The 18,859-nt window shown below is 39.0% G+C and overlaps 1 protein-coding gene and 1 long non-coding RNA gene across 3 annotated transcripts in view; one reads left to right on the top strand and one right to left on the bottom strand.

The window, feature by feature from the left end:
- Nucleotides 1-2,841: 2,841 nt before the first annotated feature.
- TBX3 (T-box transcription factor 3) lies at nucleotides 2,842-13,232 on the bottom strand. Its single transcript, XM_083145642.1, has 7 exons — nucleotides 12,048-13,232; nucleotides 10,725-10,992; nucleotides 9,414-9,560; nucleotides 7,962-8,038; nucleotides 6,270-6,427; nucleotides 4,961-5,610; nucleotides 2,842-4,095 (listed from the first exon to the last, which is right to left on the bottom strand). The coding sequence occupies exons 1-7, from the start codon at nucleotides 12,437-12,439 to the stop codon at nucleotides 3,670-3,672; spliced, it is 2,118 nt and encodes a 705-aa protein (XP_083001768.1). The 5' UTR covers nucleotides 12,440-13,232; the 3' UTR covers nucleotides 2,842-3,669.
- LOC146007303 (uncharacterized) overlaps nucleotides 11,935-18,859 on the top strand; it is a 34,351-nt gene continuing 27,426 nt past the window's right edge. Inside the window, exons 1-2 of one of the 2 annotated variants that reach the window (XR_014444325.1) lie at nucleotides 11,935-12,769; nucleotides 17,712-17,748. This is a non-coding gene — a long non-coding RNA (uncharacterized LOC146007303). Of the gene's footprint in view, nucleotides 12,770-16,039; nucleotides 16,137-17,711; nucleotides 17,749-18,859 lie in introns of those variants that run through there. The other variant, XR_014444324.1, reaches the window with a different exon arrangement.

Below are 18,859 nucleotides of genomic sequence, written 5' to 3'. Positions count from 1 at the left end.
TAATAATAATAATAATAATAATAATAATAACAGAAGTTCCTTACATAGCACTAGCTAGTATTAAAACAAGGCTAGGTGATAGTATAAAGGCAGAAGGGTCCTGCTTGCAAATTTACACTATTTTATCAACGTTGTCTAAAACGTTTTACATCAGGATCATTTAAATGAAACCCATTTTATTTATATATCGTATTTACATAAATGTATATGACATATTTACCTTTATACTACAGATAACATGAACGAACGAACGAATGAATGAATGAATGAATGAATGAATACATAATCCGACTATGAGCCCGTTGGTAAAATTAACTGTCGAATAGACTGTAATCAGTGACACAGCAAAATAAGGAGATACAACGTATATGCTGATCCTTAGATAACTGATACTTAGTAATACAGCATTAAAACTAGACAGTGAAAATGTAATACAATATGCAATTAATATATCTATCTATCTATCTATCTATCTATCTATCTATCTCTCTATATATATTTATATATATATATATATATATATATATATATATATATATAAATATATATATATATATATATATATATATACACACACACACACTCATATATACACAAACACATATGATTATCTCTCTCTCTCTCTCTCTCTATATATATATACGCACATATATACACAAACACATATGATTATATCTATATCTATCTATCTATCTATCTATCTATCTATCTATCTATCTATCTATCTATATATACACACACACATATAACACACACACACACACATATAACACACACACACACACACACATATATTCATAAGTACTAATAAATGATTAGAGTTTTGAGCCTTCCTTGTATAGTATGAGAAATCAGATGACATTTGATAGTCCTGCATTTCGGATATTCCTATTAACTCAGGTAAAAATTGGATCATTGTTTGCTTTACTCTGACTGGTGCACTGCCTTGTATTGAAATGTTCTTTTTTTTTTTTTTTTAAAGAAATTACATTATTGCTAAATTAGTTTTGCGTAACTTGCAATTTATTTTACACGAGCTAAACAGATATATTACTGATGTTACATTCTTATCGAAAAGTAAACCCACATCATTAAACTTTCAATAAACTAGTTACTATCAAGATATAAAAGTGGAATTCTTCATCTGATTGCTATTTGCAGTCTGGCAAAGTTTTCCTCCATCTGAGCCAAATCTCTTGCTTTAAATCTGACTTTATGAACAGGAAACGTTAAGTCACTTGCTAAACACACAGTCTAATAATCATTTCTATAGTTCAATCTACGTTGCTTATATATATATATATATATATATATATATATATATATATATATATATATATATATATATATATATATATATATATATAAAATGAAATTGTCGCCTGGACAGAAATAATACAGATATCGGTCCGTGTTTTAGGGAAAACGTATCTTTTCTCTAATGCAACACAACTGTCAGAGGGGTCTACTCTGTGACTTATCAGGAGTTACAAAGAGCAGCTGTTTTCTGCATAGATTACTCTGTTATTCCGCTGGTAACTGGATCATTACTTAATGCAGAACACAGGACAGTGTATTATTGACAGTCAGCCGGGTCTCTGCTGTCTTCCTGTACCCTGCAAATGTTTATGTCACCGGAGAAAAAAGTACCAAACTTATACCTGCAAGTTGTATCAAGTATATGATAATCTAATAAAAAATAATATATATATATAGTAAATACACTTGATCTGTGTGTATACATATATCATTTATAAAGACCATGGGCATAGATCACCACCAATGGTTCATTTCTATTATATTATTTTGGCCCTAAATGTTTGGTATGTGCATCACACACACATAGGCAGACACTTGTATTATTCAATAAAGTTGTCGACATATACATATAAAATATATACACTTCATGTACTTACATAAGCTACATATTGAGACCATAGTAAGAAATGAGGTACAATTCAATAAAAAATGTTTTATTGAAACTTGTAGAGACTTTGAAAATAAAGAAATACAGGGGAAACATTACCAATGAAACATTCATTACATCGTATAGATATATATTTATGTATGTATGTATACCTTCATATATTATAAGCCACACAGCTCAGGAAAAGCTGTACACATACCATCAGGCATATCCAACACAGGGTTCTATGGTGACTATTACACAGGCATTTTGTCTGTTGAATTGCTCAGTGATGTAGAGGGCTGATATGTGGGGAGATCTTATACAGATGTACACCGCAGGCAGGGAGCACTGGCCGGCCCAGGTATACGCTTTCCTACAGTTACCTGGTGTGCGCCCAGTGTACCTCTAACTCCTCCCACAGCTTAGACACAACAGAAAATGATCCCAACAATTTCAGAATTCCCTCATCCCCCCAAATAATGACAACTGGGAATCAATTCGTGTATGTTTGAAATGGAAATGACTGTGTGCCACGCAGTGTAATGCTGTCCCTTTGGCACCTAATAGGTTAAACACACGCGAAAATAAACACAATGGAGACGTATTTACATAAATATGTACAATATAAATAAATTAAAGTTTAATAATCAGAATTTGTATTCCGATTTATTTACAGGAGATATCAAATAATTACATAAATACTTTTCTTTCTGTTTAGAACTGCCTCCCTTTCACCATTACTGTATACTGTTATTGCATTTATGACTTGTGAGGACTGGCTGTATAAGCAATGAAACAGCAACTGCTCTATACATCTGTGTTCAGTAACCAGGTATGAATTACATTGAATCTAAATATATATATATATATGTGTGTGTGTGTGTGTGTGTGTATATATATATATATATATATATATATATATATATATATATATATATATATATATATATATATGTATGTGTGTATATAAGTATGCATCTATGTTTACATATGTATGTATAATGTGTGTATATATATATGTGTGTGTGTGTGTGTGTGTGTGTGTGTGTATATATGTGTGTGTGTGTGTGTGTGTGTGTGTGTGTGTGTGTATTACGTGTGTATGTATGTATATATATATGTGTGTGTGTGTATATATATATATATATATATATATATATGTGTGTGTGTATTTGTGTATGTATGTATGTTTATGTGTGTGTGTGTGTGTGTGTGTGTGTGTGTGAGACTAATGCAAGCAGGGAGGGTTTGCTTGCTCTTCCCAGCCAAAACTTGTGGGAAATCAGGCTACTTAAGAGCACCAGCTTGTTAAGCATGCAGATAGTCATTCAAGGCTCCATAGAACAGTAAACAGACATATCTTTCCATAATGTACACAAACAATGAAAGTATCGTTTGAACTGTCAAAATCAGATATATGTATAAATTACATTTAACCGATATTCAAGTTTTTTAGGCTGCAATGAAACGACGCCTCATCTATGACCTCTGCTTCCACCCAGTAGACAGATATGTTTCATTAAACATGCAGGTAAGCACTTGTCGTGTAAGGGGCTGAATAGTGGTAGAATATATCTTGATATCTGGTTAGCAGCTTATAAACAACCCCCTTCTACTTCCCAACTTGGTAGCTGTGTATGGACCATGTGTGCAGACACTGACTACTAGGACATGGCGGAGGTACGTTTCTGGAACATACAAAGTGCAATGACAAACTGAGTTTGGAATGAGAGAAGAAGCCGGAGCAGGGGCTGTGCCTGTCATGGTGAGTCACTTCTTGATCTGTCCTGCTTGGAATCCAGTCCACTGACAAGACGCTGGATGTTTTGCAGTTCACTGCTGGGCTCTTTCTCTGGGCACATTTTGGGGGATAATGAGACCGATCCAGAGGACAGGGTTGAAGATCTACTATTCAGTTCAGAGTCCAGGGCAGCAGATGCGGGGCTGGGCACCAGTCTCGGGCCTTTCCCGTCTATTGTGCCATTGGGTAGGGAATGGAGGGCAGTGGTGAGTAGGCTGCTGCTCTCGGGCAGGGTAACCGGGAAGGAGTATGGGTTGTACCGCAGCCTGGGGCGCACAGCATTTAGGAAAGGGTGCCTGTGGACAGCAGAAGAGGCTGCAGCAGCTGCGGCCATATAGGAGTAAGGGTACGAAAAGAGCCCTCCGAATGGGGACATAGCCAGACCCTGGAAAATAAAATACAATCATATAAGAAATCTAAATTAATAGGAAATAACTGCTAAAAATATTCAGGGACGAATTCTCATAAAAGTAGCCATAAAACACTGCTCTACATAAAGCCAGAGTACATCTGCATTATTAATGTGTATTAATGCTTTGTAGAATCTTAAATACTGAATTGAAAGTACTGAAATTACAGATCGGAGGGCTTTTTTATTCTCCAGTGTACAAGCCCTTGTCTGGCAGCGAATGGAGGTCAAATTATATATAATTCATATCTAACACATAAATCAAACACACAGATCAGGACGCTATGAAAGGTACAGAGATGAAAGAGGAAGAACCAGGAAGTGCAGACAGGACATAGAACTCTGTACGTGTGTGTGTGTGTGTGTGTGTGTGTGTGTGTGTCTGTGTGTGTCTGTGTGTGTAATATATACTATATATACACACACAAACAAGAGGAGTATAATGCTATGAGCTGGATAATAATAAAAGTGCTAAGCTTTGTTCCCTATATAGTACACTCTGAGTACCTACCTGACAAAGTGTAGTACTGTTTCTTTTATTTATGTACTAACAACGGATAAAGAAAATCGCACTAAATTAACCAATATTTAAAATACATGTCTTGTTATTATACTTAGCTATTATGCAATGGAAGCAATATTGGAGAACAGAACTACATGTATTTATGTAATCTTTCCAACATAAGGTAGATAACTGGATGTGGAAACTGGTTGTTCAAACCTTGATTATAATAAGTACTTTCTTGCTAATTGATACCATGTACAGCTCTGTGATATTAAGGCCATATGCATGGAGAGTGAAGGGACAGAAATAATGGAATAACTAGATAGGACTCTTTACCTGAGAGGCGAGGACGTGCTGTTGGAGGTGGAAAGGCAGCGCGGATGTGCCTGCTAGTCCTTGAGATGAGGCCATTACTGTAGACTCTATACTGTTAACACCTGATGTAGCTCCTGAAACTGAGGCCAGCAATGGACTCATACCAGCTGCCATGCTGGAAAAGGCTCCCCCCATTGCAAACTGGCTGGGGTGAAAAAGTAGTGGGTGTGATGCCCCCAGTGGGTTAAAGAACTGCTGCCCAGTTAACCCAGGAGGAAAGCCCAGGTTTTGTAGATGACCTTGGTTTAAATGATGGGAGGTTCCCTCTGTCTGCACAGTGAGCGGTGGGTAATGCTCTTTGGAGAGCTTAGGCTCCTCCAGTTTATGTGAATCCCTAGAAGGGGTCTTGAGGTCCTCCACACTCAGGACTCTGCTGCTGGAGGAAATTTGCCCGGGGCTGTGCCTGGAGTCTGGGGAACTCTTGCCAGTCCTGATGCCCTGCTCCCTGCCCCTGCTGCCCGTGTCCGGGGGAAACAGAGGGAGTTTAGGTGGGCTCCTCATCTCCTTGGGGTGATCACTGGTGGTGGTGGATATATTGGCCGAGTCCCCAGTGTCTTGTCCTGCTTCGTCTTTAATATCGTCATCACTTTCAACCTCACTATCACACAGTCCTTAAAACAAGAAGAAAGGACATCTAATTGGTTTCAAGAAACTTTATTTAGACCTAAACAGCATCAATAAAACTCACTGAGTTCGGAATTCATATTCTAAGGGCATTGGTGAATATAGTTATGTTCATGGGTTAAACTAGAATATAATGTACTACAAAGCACAGCTGTGTCATCATTTACTCAAAAAAGGTAACAATATTATTTTTTCCTTATAGGAATAAACCAATGATTATCATTAGGATAAATAATTATATGGGAGACGTAAAGACCACTTTATTTCATAAGAATCTTTATTTACTGCATCGTTTGAATAGTAGAACAATCGGTTTATTTATTAGAAAGGGCATTACTATATTTGAAATGTAATTGTTTTTATACTATCATTTTAAAACGTAAAACATGGCTTGGGACAAGCCCCTCCTATGCGGTCACATTCAGTAAACTGCTTGCAGTCTAAATAATCAGTCCTGAAAGGGTTCACAGTAGAGAGCCCCCCCCCCCCCCACCAGTTTGTACTAACTTCTTCCTGTTAACCCAAGCAACCCCATTCAGCACACTAGAAGAGGGATTAGCAAATACTAACTTCTGCCACCACATATGTGATCTCAAGAGGATAGGGAGGTCTGAGTGATGGGGTTAATGGGAGATTAGGAATGTACCTTTAAGGTTTGAAGTGCCCACTGCGGATGCGGTTGGAGAGGAGGTCTGGGCAAAGCATTTAAACGCATTCTGTTCACTGGAGGACTCATCTGAACTGCCATTATCCTTCTTCTGCTGTTCATCAAAGGCTCGCATGGACTGAAGGGTCAGTTGTTTCCTAGGAAAAAAGCAAATCGCACGGTTAATGTGTATAATTCCCTACACACAGTATAAACAGACGGGAGACAGAAGTATCTGACCTCTGGCACAAAGCACTAACTGCTGGAGACCTGACAGACCCCGAGTACTCTAGAGAATGGGGGCTGCAGAAAATGGGACAGAAGCTTCCTACTTTCACACTATACATTTGCGCATTGATTGGCCAAAATCTATGCTATGTAATAACAAACCACCAATGCAACTCGTCACAACAGTGTTACCATTTGCCTATGAATATCACAATGCCAGTGTTAAACAGTCATCGCAGTTACCAGGGAACTATTTTAATCAATTAACAATTAACGATTTTAATAGTATGGCTTTTAGCTATTAGCAATGATAAATCAGGTATCTATCTATCTATCTATCTATCTATCTATCTATCTATCTATCTACCTACCTTATACGTGTCAGTGGACACACACATAGCTGAGAAATGTTACAGAGAGAGACAAAATTATCTAGCATTGGAGTAAGAAAACAAACATCTGCAATGGCTTCTATTACCCCCCCAGTGTCAGATGGCCAAACTATGTGACAGCAAAGTGTCATTCTACCTTTTCAATCCGAGGTGTAAGAAATTCTTAGAGGGGACAAAAAAAATGATTTCATGTGGAAAAGACGAGGCAGATTCACATTGTCACTGCAAAACCCCTAATTCTGGAAGTTCCTCAAAGTATTGCCAAATATTATCCTATTTGTCCAATTCTACAGACAAGCCTCCGCTTTACAGATATTTGCATATTACATCTACAAATATTATGTAAAAATAATCTCATAAGCACATTATTTTTGTTTTGTTTTGTTTTTACTTCTAAATTTAAACTTTAAACATACTGGAGAATTCCCCCAATATCCGATGTCCCCGTACCCTGCGTTTTATCTGGATGTGCAATAACATTTGCCTTCATATTACGAGAGCAGCCAAAATACGCAGTGTTCCCCCCTCCATGTTTATTTTAACTGCGTTTGGTTTTATGATCAGTTTTTGAAAACTGTATTTCTTTTGCTTGGAAATTTAATAGAAATGAACATTTCCTCGTAACTTTCACGAGGTTTGAGTAAAATTAACAACTTTCTATTCACAGCGCTACTCCGAGGCTGTGCACGCTGGTGCCCAGCTCCATCCTTAGCAGAACTGATTCTCATTTCAGCAGGCGGATCGTAATACATAAGGAGGTTATAATTCGCAGGCAAATTCGCTATCTGTCGAAGCAGCTTACGTCATTGTCGTTGAATAAACAAATCCTAGGTTATTAATTATGCATAATATCTGCAGAAAATTGACCAATTCGTAATTTGCACAAAAACTTTCTAGAACCGCAATTGCAAAAATTTGCTATCGTTTTTGCTATTTGCAAATTAAAAAAAAAGTTTGCCCTTGGATGGATCGATTTCAATTCAAACTGAGGGAGGTTAATACGAAAAAAAATAAAATAAAAAACTCTTGGCTTATCTATGTTAAATAAACAATTAAGGCCTGTCACACTCACCTTTTCTCCCTTCTTCCATTACCCGTGTCACGAAAACCTTTGGCAAAAGGATTGTTATCGATTTTTAATTGCGTGATCTAAAAGGGTAGAAAGGGGGAGAGCACGTGTTGGCATGGGCGCTGAAACATATATGACATATATGAGAATATGTTGCCCTAATTAAACCATTTACACACATATCTAAATATAAAAGAGTGCTACTATTTTTTCTGGTACAGAACGGGTTAAATTGCCCTGTTTTCCAGCCTCACCAGCTAACGAATACTGCCCAATGAACAATAAATACACGAATCAACTCAATTTCTTTCAGTATGAATCGCGCTGTAGGGTGCTCAGACTGTGCTTCATTATAGAAGCCCCATACTTCCATCGGGGAAATGTTTTTTAAATTATACAGGGGACGCGGATTGGGAGCATTTGTTTCCATTTATCTCTCTCTCTCCCTGTACCCCTCCCTCTCCCCATTCTCCCTCTTCCCCTGTCTCACCTTATAGCAGAACTAAACCAAAGTCCTATATTGGGGTTTTATTTAATGTTGGCTAAAACCCTTTTATTTAATGATGAATCCGAAGAGGCCTTTAGTGAACAAGTAAATAATGTAATGTGCAAGTGGGCATTTCTCATATTAGTTATCTACAGAATTTCAGTGCCTCTGATTTCCTCTTATGTACAGATTACAGCTCATAGTATACAGTACACACACTATTGCTCAATACATGTACATTTGGGATCTGTAACAGTAACATGTATATCAGTGACTATAGTCAGTATATATATATATATATATATATACATATCTATATCTATCTATATATATATATATATATATATATATAAAAAATTAATAATTTAAGTTACTAATCAGAATACATAGCTACCAGTCACAGTGCAATAATACCATAGTCAACACACAGTTATATAGTCTCAATAAAAACTATTGAAAATATAGTCATGTTGGCAATATGTAAGTGGCAGGGGCCATAATCATTTGTAGATAGGTATAATATATATTGAATATGAGATACTACATGGATAGTAGCAGGGTTCTAATGTCTCCAATTAGAGGTAGAATATCCTGGTAACATAATAAGGATAGATTTCCCTAGCAGATATCTTTAACTAGCTATATAACAATGTTAAACATCGTTTAGTCTCCATATTGTTAAATATTTACAAGCAACACATACATTAGCACTTTGATCTTTTTCAGATCTACTTTGCACAGACAAAAGTGGAAAGTCCACTCTTTAGACAGCACTGCAATGCATACACTCATTTTCTAAAGTCATATATACATAGAAGATGACCCCTCTACCAGATAAGATAGGCAGGCTGAAGGTGTTGTGGGGGGAGGGGGATCACTTCTTGACTGGAGAGTATAAATGTATAATAAAAAAATCTTTGTGGGAAAAAAGCCAAAGCACGTTGTATAAATCCATAGAAGCTCCTTACCTTATCATTCTGGTATGCAGTCACTGCTATGAATTCGGTCTCAGGAAACACATAGGTCCTGAATGTGCTGTAGGGTAGTTTCAAAATGTCATTCGCTCTCACTATGTGGAACCTGGGCTGATATTTGTGCATGGAGTTTAAAATAGTCTGCAAGGTATAACAGAAATCAATCAGTACTGAGAAACTGTTCCCAACCCATCTGGCTGATTAGGATTCCTCTGAATAATAAGCCATGTTTTCAATTACATTTTAAAAATACATATTATTAAAAAAAGAAAAGTATACATTCATTTATATTAAAATAGATATATATGTGTAATAAAGGAAAGTACGGGCTTCCTGGTGCTAACATTGTAACATTAATTCTATTCCATTATGGCGTGCAACACAGTACGTGGTAAAGCACTGTGTAACCTGGCTAAATGCCTGGCTGGAATCAAATGAATGAATCAAAATTTAAAAAGTATTCCATATTTCTATTCAATCTTCCCCCTTTTAGCCAAGACATAAACGTTCTACTTGTTTGCAAAACAAAGATGACTGTAACAAATCGATGGAAACTGAAATAAGCACTTTGTTCTGAGTGTACAAAATAAATAACAAATATCCAATTAGATATGCAATCTATAATGCGATTTGTGCAAATGTATCTCATGCACACAAATGTATATGACATAATAGCTTCTTACAAATAAAAACCATTGACTATAGAATAGAAAGAGGTGAAATCCCGCTGTATAAAGAAGTTATTAATATAATAATATATGAGCGCTTGTATGTGAAGAGCCACAAAACTGGTTATAACCCCTCTTATTTGTTAATTGTTTAAGGAGACACTGACTTGATTTATCGCCCACCCTCATACAATCATTACACTTATTTTATCTGATTAATAAGCCCCTTTTATCAACTACAGTCACAAAGCTACCCCTCCGGTTTAGGAAAAAAAGGAATCCAATGTTAACTCAGCCATCGATTACTTGCTTAAAAGTCCACAGTTTAATGCTGGCCCTAATAAAAGAGGGGCGATTGGTACACAAAATCATTTTGGGTAACATGAAGGATTCAGTCTAACACCTTTTTCATCGGTAACACATCACCAAACTTAAACACAGCAGTAAAATGCTAAAATTGAGACTAATATGTATGTATAATAAATATGTATATATATATATATATATATATATATATATATATGTATATATATATAATTGTTGTTCAATAGTATAGTATATCATATTAATTTAGATTTAAAATATACAACAGTTAATGACTTGGTGCATTATAAACAATAATGAGGAGCCAACTCACAAATCCATGCTTGTCAGATATGTTGTTGGTGAGTTTGAGCTTATGGAAGGTCACTACTTTGGACATCCATTGTTCTCCCGTGGCCGGGCTGTCGGGGTGGATGTACATTCGCTTGGGCATTTCGGGGTCAGCCTTCCCAGCCACCATCCAGCGGGAGTTATGGAACTTGTATCTGCAGTCATCTGCAGCCACTATATCCATAAGCAGAATGTACTTGGCTTTTTTGTCAAGGCCTGTGCATCGTACTTTAAACGGAGGGAACATTCTCCTGAAAGATTAAAAGAAGGGGATTGAGAAATACAGTTCTGTCAACCTTGGTTGCATCCTATAACTAGAAAGTACTTGTATTTACATATATACAGCCTCTCTTTCTGATATATAACGAACAGGGCGCTATAAGCGGAAGATCAAAGCGACACAATTTAATGTTTAACCTTGTCAGTTGCAGTTAGTGCTGCTTCGTTTGCACGGAAGGAGTTAATATCACTTGTAAGCTGCTTATGGCCTCAGTAAATATTTTTTACATTTGCTCTTTGAATTGAAATGATACACGTCCATGATATTTCCATTGTACAGGCGCCGTCTCTATGATTGTGTACATGCCTTATCAAGACGTGTAACATTGTGATTAAACTTTAGCAGAAGGCCACAATCACTATCTCATGCAGCAGCTCACCAGGAAGCACATGACATCATAAAACAAATCATCATTCCACAATAACCTTTGATGCAAAACTTTGACCACAACAATCATAAATAAGCAAGAGGTGTGTGTGTGTGTGTGTGTGGAGGGTGGGGGGGGGGGTGTATCTAGGGTGGGGTGTTCACTCCTTACCTGGGCTCTTTAGCTTTAGGAGTATATACTTAATCAAGAAGTATTCTTGTTACAACTCTCTAACAATATATATATATATATATATATATATATATATATATATATATATATATATATATATATATGGGGTGGGGTGGGGGGGTATATAAATCTGTGCTTATGTGTTCATGATTTAACTGCAATAGTTGCAATACTAATTTTATTGTACGTATAAGAGAGCTCCCCATCCGGCAATTATATATATATAGAGAGAGAGAGAGAGAGGGATAGAAGGAAAACACGTACACCCGCTTCTCATTCCCAGGTAATCTGTACACTCCTTGGCATGACAACAGCAGATCTTTGAAGCGATAGTTGAAGAATTTCCATTGAGCCTATTAGTTTCTTTTACTTATACAAGCTCCTCATTGTCTGCACTTGCTGTGTCTCTGTATATGTTTAGTGTTTGGGCCAATTAATAGATAATAAAAACAAAGACTATGACTCACCTCCCAGACTTGGTGATGACCATCTCAGTTCCCCTCTTGTGGAACTGTTCCCAGAGATCCTTGGCTTCCAGATGAACTTTTGGATCGTCTTCAACTTCTTCTTCTGGTTCAAGAGTTTTGAGAGGCCTTAAATGAGAAGCTGCCTGGTGACCCAGAGAAGAGAAGGGGATGCCAGCCTCCGCAGCACCCACTAATTGATCCATGATGGGTTTGGCTAGGACACCAGGAAGAGAAAGAGCAGCCCCATTGGGTGGTAGAGCCAGAGTTGGGAAAAAAGGAGGCTGGTGTCCAAGAACTGCACTCATTGCAAAGTCCGGTGCCCGATGTGATAGGAATGGGTGGTAAGCCATGCTTGACCCTGAAATTACTGGATCTCTCATGGATAAATTCATCCACACCGACCCTTTGGATATCACAACTCAGGACTTGGTCCACGCTCAGGGACCTTTACAAGTACATAATAATAGCAACACAACGTCCAGAACGTCAGTAATAAACAAAATGTCAGATGCAAAATGATCAGTCCACACAATGAAAAAAAAGAAAAAGTAATGCTCCTAAAAAGTGGCGTGTAGGACAAAATCCCCAGCTCCTTACAGCCAAGCAAGAAGAGGAGAGTCCACCTTTGTGATCTGAGGAGGCAGGAAATCTAGTCCCAGAGTTCTATTTCTTCCCTGCAAGCAGCTTCCGTGCAGACTCTTTCTCCTCAGCTCTGCAGCCTGGTAAGGACTCAGCAACACTCTGATGTATTTGTATCTTTCTCTTACTTTTCCTCCACCATGCAGGATCGTTCTGACTTCTGCCACACTGCAGGATCTCTATGCCCCCAGTGTGCAGCCTGTATTCTGAGATAGGTGTGTAGAATAAGAAGGTGTAGAAGGAAGAGAGAGACAGAAAGAAAGAGGGGGACACAGGAGAAATAATAGAAAGGACACTCTCTGCTCCAAGTATCCTCTGTGTGAAAGTAGTCTCTCTCCTTACACCAGATCCTAGGGATGTGTTGTGGCAATCCAAGTAGTCCAGACCTAGTTGATTGGCCCTTTGACGCTTTTGGACCAATTGTGTGGCTCCATAGGCGTGGTTTTGACAGGTCTGGTGGATGGGGACAGGGCTGAGTTATAAAAAGAAGGTGTCGGAAGCTGTAACGTTGCAGCAAAGCATCACTACTACATAATGCCGTGTGAATATGTCAACATGATCAGATCAGATGGGAGGGGATAGAGCAGGAAGGTGTAGGGGGTGGAAGAACAGAACAGGCTATTTAATCACTGGCAGAGAAAGTCAGTAACCTCTAGGTGGCTTTGTAGGAAAGAGAGACAGAGAATAAACACATACAGTTAGCGAGTGCAGGGGGGAGGGGAGCTGCCTGTAGCTGGATGTGGCCACAGAGGGCAGGCTTTTCCCTGACACCCCATCTCTATCTCCGGGTTCTCTGTCCCACACTCCTCTGGCCACTTCCAATTTTGACTTATCAACAGCTACTCAGTGGGGATCCGATTTCATCGCCTTGTTGCTGTACAATGGCAGGAAGGATAAGTGCGAGCAGCACAGAAATCTGGGACTGGAATCAGGGAAACTTGACACACACACACACACACACACACACACACACACACACACACACACACACACTTGTAATATGTGCACACAATAGTACAATTGCATGTGTGTGTGTGTGTGTGTGTGAGAGTTGTGTGTGTGTATACACACACGCAAACACACACACACACACACACACACACACACACACACACAGTATGTACAGACACTATATATATATATATATATATATATATATATATATATATACACACACACACACACACACACACACACACACATATATATATGTGTGTGTGTGTGTGTGTGTCTTTACACCTGTACTGCATAAGGGGGCATATTTCGCATTCACGGACTTTTTTTGGGTAATTTCATCCTAATTAAAATAAGACCCCCAAATCTGTGCCTGTCCCGACTGAGCTAGATCCTTACTGTAAATGGTAAATTGTGAGGGATCTCTTGATCCCTGTCCTCCCAGGACTGGAGAAAGTGTATTTAGTAGGGATAACGCCTGTAATCTCCCAGACAGCACTGTTTCTTCTTTGCACTAATTCCGTGTGATATCTCGCCCTGGGATCACTTGGACAGATTGCCGGCCCTGTAGCCTTTCTTCACCCCGGCCCTATCTGTCCAGTAATCAAGACATCATTTGTAAGACAAACCGTGAAATGTCCAGTCACTGGGTCTGCTGCTTGTACTCAGAGGGGGGGGGGGGGGGGGGGGGTGAGAGGGGGCGGGGGTGAGGAAGGGGTAACCCTGCTGGGAATTTAGGTACTAATGCTTCGTATCATACAATTATATCAACTAGTCCACTCTTCCTGATTACTTGTCAAACGAATATTGATTCTACTGTATAAGAGTCAAAACCTATGTAGACTTGTACATTTTAAATGCACATAAAATGATTGCCATATATTTACTAAGGAATTGTGTGGTCTCTTAAACAGGTCCAAGCTGCCTGTGAAAATTGGCATTGAATGCGTTGACATATACAGTATGCTCCCTAAGCACACAGTCCCTCCTGCAGAAAGGGTTAAAGAGGGTAGATGGGAGAGCAGATTGCCAGGGAAGGAAGAAAGGAGCAGCATTGTGAGCTAAATGCAGTGAGATAGGAGCGGAACATCTGAAGTGATTAGCTCTCCCAACATTGCATTTTTGACTCACATACTTAAGAGCATTCGGCGCCAGCCTGGTCAAGTCTGTTTAGTGGCCAGAGTCTCGGATCACTCTCATTCACCAGGATATATTGTATGGGAGGGGGCTCAGTCTGCAAGAAGAGGGATCAAGGCCAGCCCGCATCCTTTTAGTAGCATATGCAGTTTCCCTGTGTTTATATAATAAGCCTATATTTATAATGAGAAATGTGTGTGTATGTGTCTTTTCGTGTGTGCCTGCATCCTATGTCCTGCATTCTACTATACATTCTATTGTATGGATTCTAGTATCCAGCTTTACGATAATAATAATAATAAGGATAATGATAATAATAAGGATAATAATAATAATAAGGATAATAATACTTTATCTATGTAAATACATATGATGTACTCTGGATGCATCTCTTGTCCCAGAGGAGATGTAGTTAAATCCTTGTGGTTACAATTGATTTGAGGTCTGTAGCCTTTAGCTGCGTGTGTCACTTAATTGGCTGCAATTTTCACCTCCTCTCGCCGCAAAGAATAACACAGTATAAGAGGACAGCCAAGGATGGACCCGGCCTCTTCCCTGCTGAATATCCCAAATCTTACTGCACCCTGGAAGCTCCCAGCAGGACTAAGCACACAGCCTGGCAGTGTTTGTGTAGGGGAGGAGATACTAAATGGCAAGGACATTTCTGGCTTGAATGGGTTTTATAAAGCCATATATAATGTCATAGCGTCATTACGCTGGGGTGATACAATGCTAGGGGAATTTTTAAATGAATTCTTTATATTTGGATACAAGTTATCATCATCGTCCATGGATATATTGTTGCTAGTACTTGTATTCAGAAATCTGCCTGTGTCTGCAGTGTATTATACTATCACACAACATGACCGATGACAGGGCCACACGAGTGCTAACAATGGAGTGCCCTAATGCCCTGACACCAGTTGTACCCATTCACCCTAGAGGTCTTGTTTGTGCCCTTCCCTAATAAAGCTGTAAGCCTGCCCTCCCTAATGAGTGACCTCCCATCCTCAGCTCCCTGGAGACTATTATTAGTGCCGGGGAGGCTGCGATAATCTAGGATGAAAAGCAGGAAGGTGCGAAGCGGCTTTGTGTCCTGTGGCCGCCCCTGCTCACCCTCCAGAGTGCGATAAATCTACACTGGCGCCGACTGTGCGCTGGGTGATTCATTTGCAAGCAAACAAAGAAAGATCTGATGGCCAGCCATCCTAGTTAAATATTGGCAGCTACTTGTTATCCCTCCTTCCAGCCACTAACCAAAGTCCAGGAGCATCCCAAGCCTGCGCTCCTCTGCCTGGGCGCACAAGTCTGTAATCACAGTGATCTGCTGTGTCTGGACTCAGGACGGGGGGACTGCAAGTAACAATTCGCTGTGTTGTGCTCTATCCATCCCTCTGTACAGTAGCTATTAGCATAAATTATGCTACATTTATCTTCTTACTCTTTGTTGTAACAAGTTTATTATTGTCCCATTGGGCAATTATTAAACGTAATAATTCTATATTCTTTTTAACACACTGAGAATTACTATTGGAAGTGTATGGTATACTATTTTGAATGAAAATAATCGTATCCTATATTTCCTAATGCGTGTTCTATCTCAGTACCATGTGACTGCCCAAGGGATTGCTTGTGCCTCTTCTAAATCTAAATACTCCTGTCCCACTTCTATCCAGTGTCCCTCGTTTGTGTCCATACTGTATGTAGACGTCTATGTACAAATGACACAAATGTCGAACGTTTCTATTATTTTCTTGTGCTGCTTTGTTTTGAGAATTGAACCATCTCTATGTGGGAAATGTACTAAGATGGGAGTTATAGTTCTCATGAGTACAAGATGTACTGGGTGGTATATGAGAGAGACTGCATATTTGGTATATTAGGCAAATTAGGGGTGATTAATTAAAGATCCAAATATATATTATTACATCTGTTTAGAACACCCATGCCCTAGCAGCTAACCCTTTCTGTCCCCCAGAGGTGTGGGTACTGGGGGACAGAAAGCTCTTTAGTGCATATCTACAAGTGGCTGAATGAGTTTTGCTTTGTTGTACAGTGTGAAAAAGTATATTTCATGTTATCTAGCAACATTCTCACCACTTTTACATAGTGTAACATCACGTGTCACATGAACACAATATATGATGTAAGTTAATACAATGTATGACCAAAATAATAATACCCAACATGTTACTATTCATTCAAGTATCTTTTTTTCCTGTCTTTAAAAGTTTATTGCACACATTGTATACTGTATATGGAATATGTAAGATTTGGCATGGGTCTGTAAATGTTTATGTCATTATTTCCTGCGAGTGTCACAGAACATTCACACACTTCCCACCCCAGTGACATTTCCAGTGTTATTGGGACTGTAAGCACACCAGTTTGGTACTGCTGTGCATGGCACGGTGACAGACACTGGTGTAGTATATAGCAATAGTGGACCCTGACACTGTACAAATGTCATCATTTAATCCCATCAATCAGCACTTGTACCAATAAGTGTCTCTTTTAAACCAATGGTCATCATGTCTTCTTGATGCCACAATACTTCTTTGAATTGGCATAGCTGGGCCTTATGTAGATACTGAGCTAATGAAATGGTTTGGGCAGATGTTTTGAAGACTAGAACTCATTAACCCCAACAGGCCCCAGAATACAATAATAGGACTGCAAAACACAGGTCTCTCCCTCACACTCTAATGCAGCTGAATTAACTACTTTGCTTTCTACCTGTCTACATCTCTGTAAATCCATACCTCCCTTAATCTATTTAAGACCAGCAAGGGTATATAATATCAAAGCTTACTAGGACAAAACAGCCCTGCTCTGCTCATTATTTTAATGGCATTTATCTGATTGTACTCTTTGCGAAATAACAATGTGACTGATGACTTACCATTCACATCTCATGATTTTGTTATTTTTCAGGCATATGCTGGAATACAGGTGCAAATATTTGGCTAAGGTATGCTGGTAATGACTTCTCTTTAATTATAATGCACCATAGGGCACTACTTAATAGGCCAAAACAAGGAAAGCATAAAGCACAGGTTCTCAAACTTGGTCGTCAGGACCCCACACAGTGCATGTTTTGCAGGTCTCCTTGTAGAATCAAGTGAAATAATTAGCTCCACCTGTGGATCTTTCAAAACGTGCCAGTGAGCAATGAGTGACCTGGAAAACACGAACTGTGTGGGGTCCTGAGAAACGAGTTTGAGAACCCCTGGCGTAAAGCATTGGTTCTAAAACTCAGTCCTTAGGACCTCAAACAGCTCATGTTTTCCAAATCACCTAGCTAGTGCACAGGTGTAGTTATTACTCACTGAGATATTTAAAAAAATCCAAAGTTGGAGTTAACTTACTGCTGTGATATTGTGAGGAGACCTGGAAAACATGCGCTGCTGGGGTTGGGGGAATAATTTTACATAGAGTATTTCTAGGGAGCAATGCTATTGTACTCTACATTTTGTAACCTCACAGCACATTCTATTGCATACTTGCCTACCTGACCCTCCATGCGGGAGAAAATGCTCTGTTCCTGGACTTCCCTGGTAATGTATGATTGCCAGCACCTGTGGGGAGCTAGGTAAAGGTGTTTCACCACAGGTGATGGCAATCATACATTACCAGGGAAGTCCAGGAACAGAGCATTTTCTCCCGCATGGAGAGGGTCAGCTAGGCAAGTATGTTCTATTGTGTGCAAAAATTGCAGAGAAACAAGTGACAATTATCATCCAAATATATTACTATTCCTAAAATATCTCTACAGATAAAAAGGCTAACTGCTCCTCACCTCTGTGAGGTCAAATACAGCCAGTGACCACTACAGGCCACTTGTCGGACCAAATTACTCCTTTGTGTGCTAAAAATGTCATAACAGAAAGCAAAAGCAATTTTTACAGGGACACTGATCTGTTTCACACTTGCTTGATATAGAGAGAGGGAGCTGTGAAGACAGAGCTAGCAGGTAGGAGCAGATAGGGATTGGCGGTAGGGTGCACAGTTTTTGGGCTAAATCTGTTGCTGCTCAAAGTGAAAGTACATTGCAGAAGCAATCATTTTGACTGGCTATGAAT

This window comes from Crinia signifera, chromosome 1 (genome assembly GCF_055691185.1).
Source record: "Crinia signifera chromosome 1, ASM5569118v1, whole genome shotgun sequence".
NCBI classification, from domain to species: Eukaryota; Metazoa; Chordata; class Amphibia; order Anura; family Myobatrachidae; genus Crinia; species Crinia signifera.
Note: the sequence above shows the minus strand (reverse complement) of the source record. Positions and strands in the feature narration are given on the sequence as shown.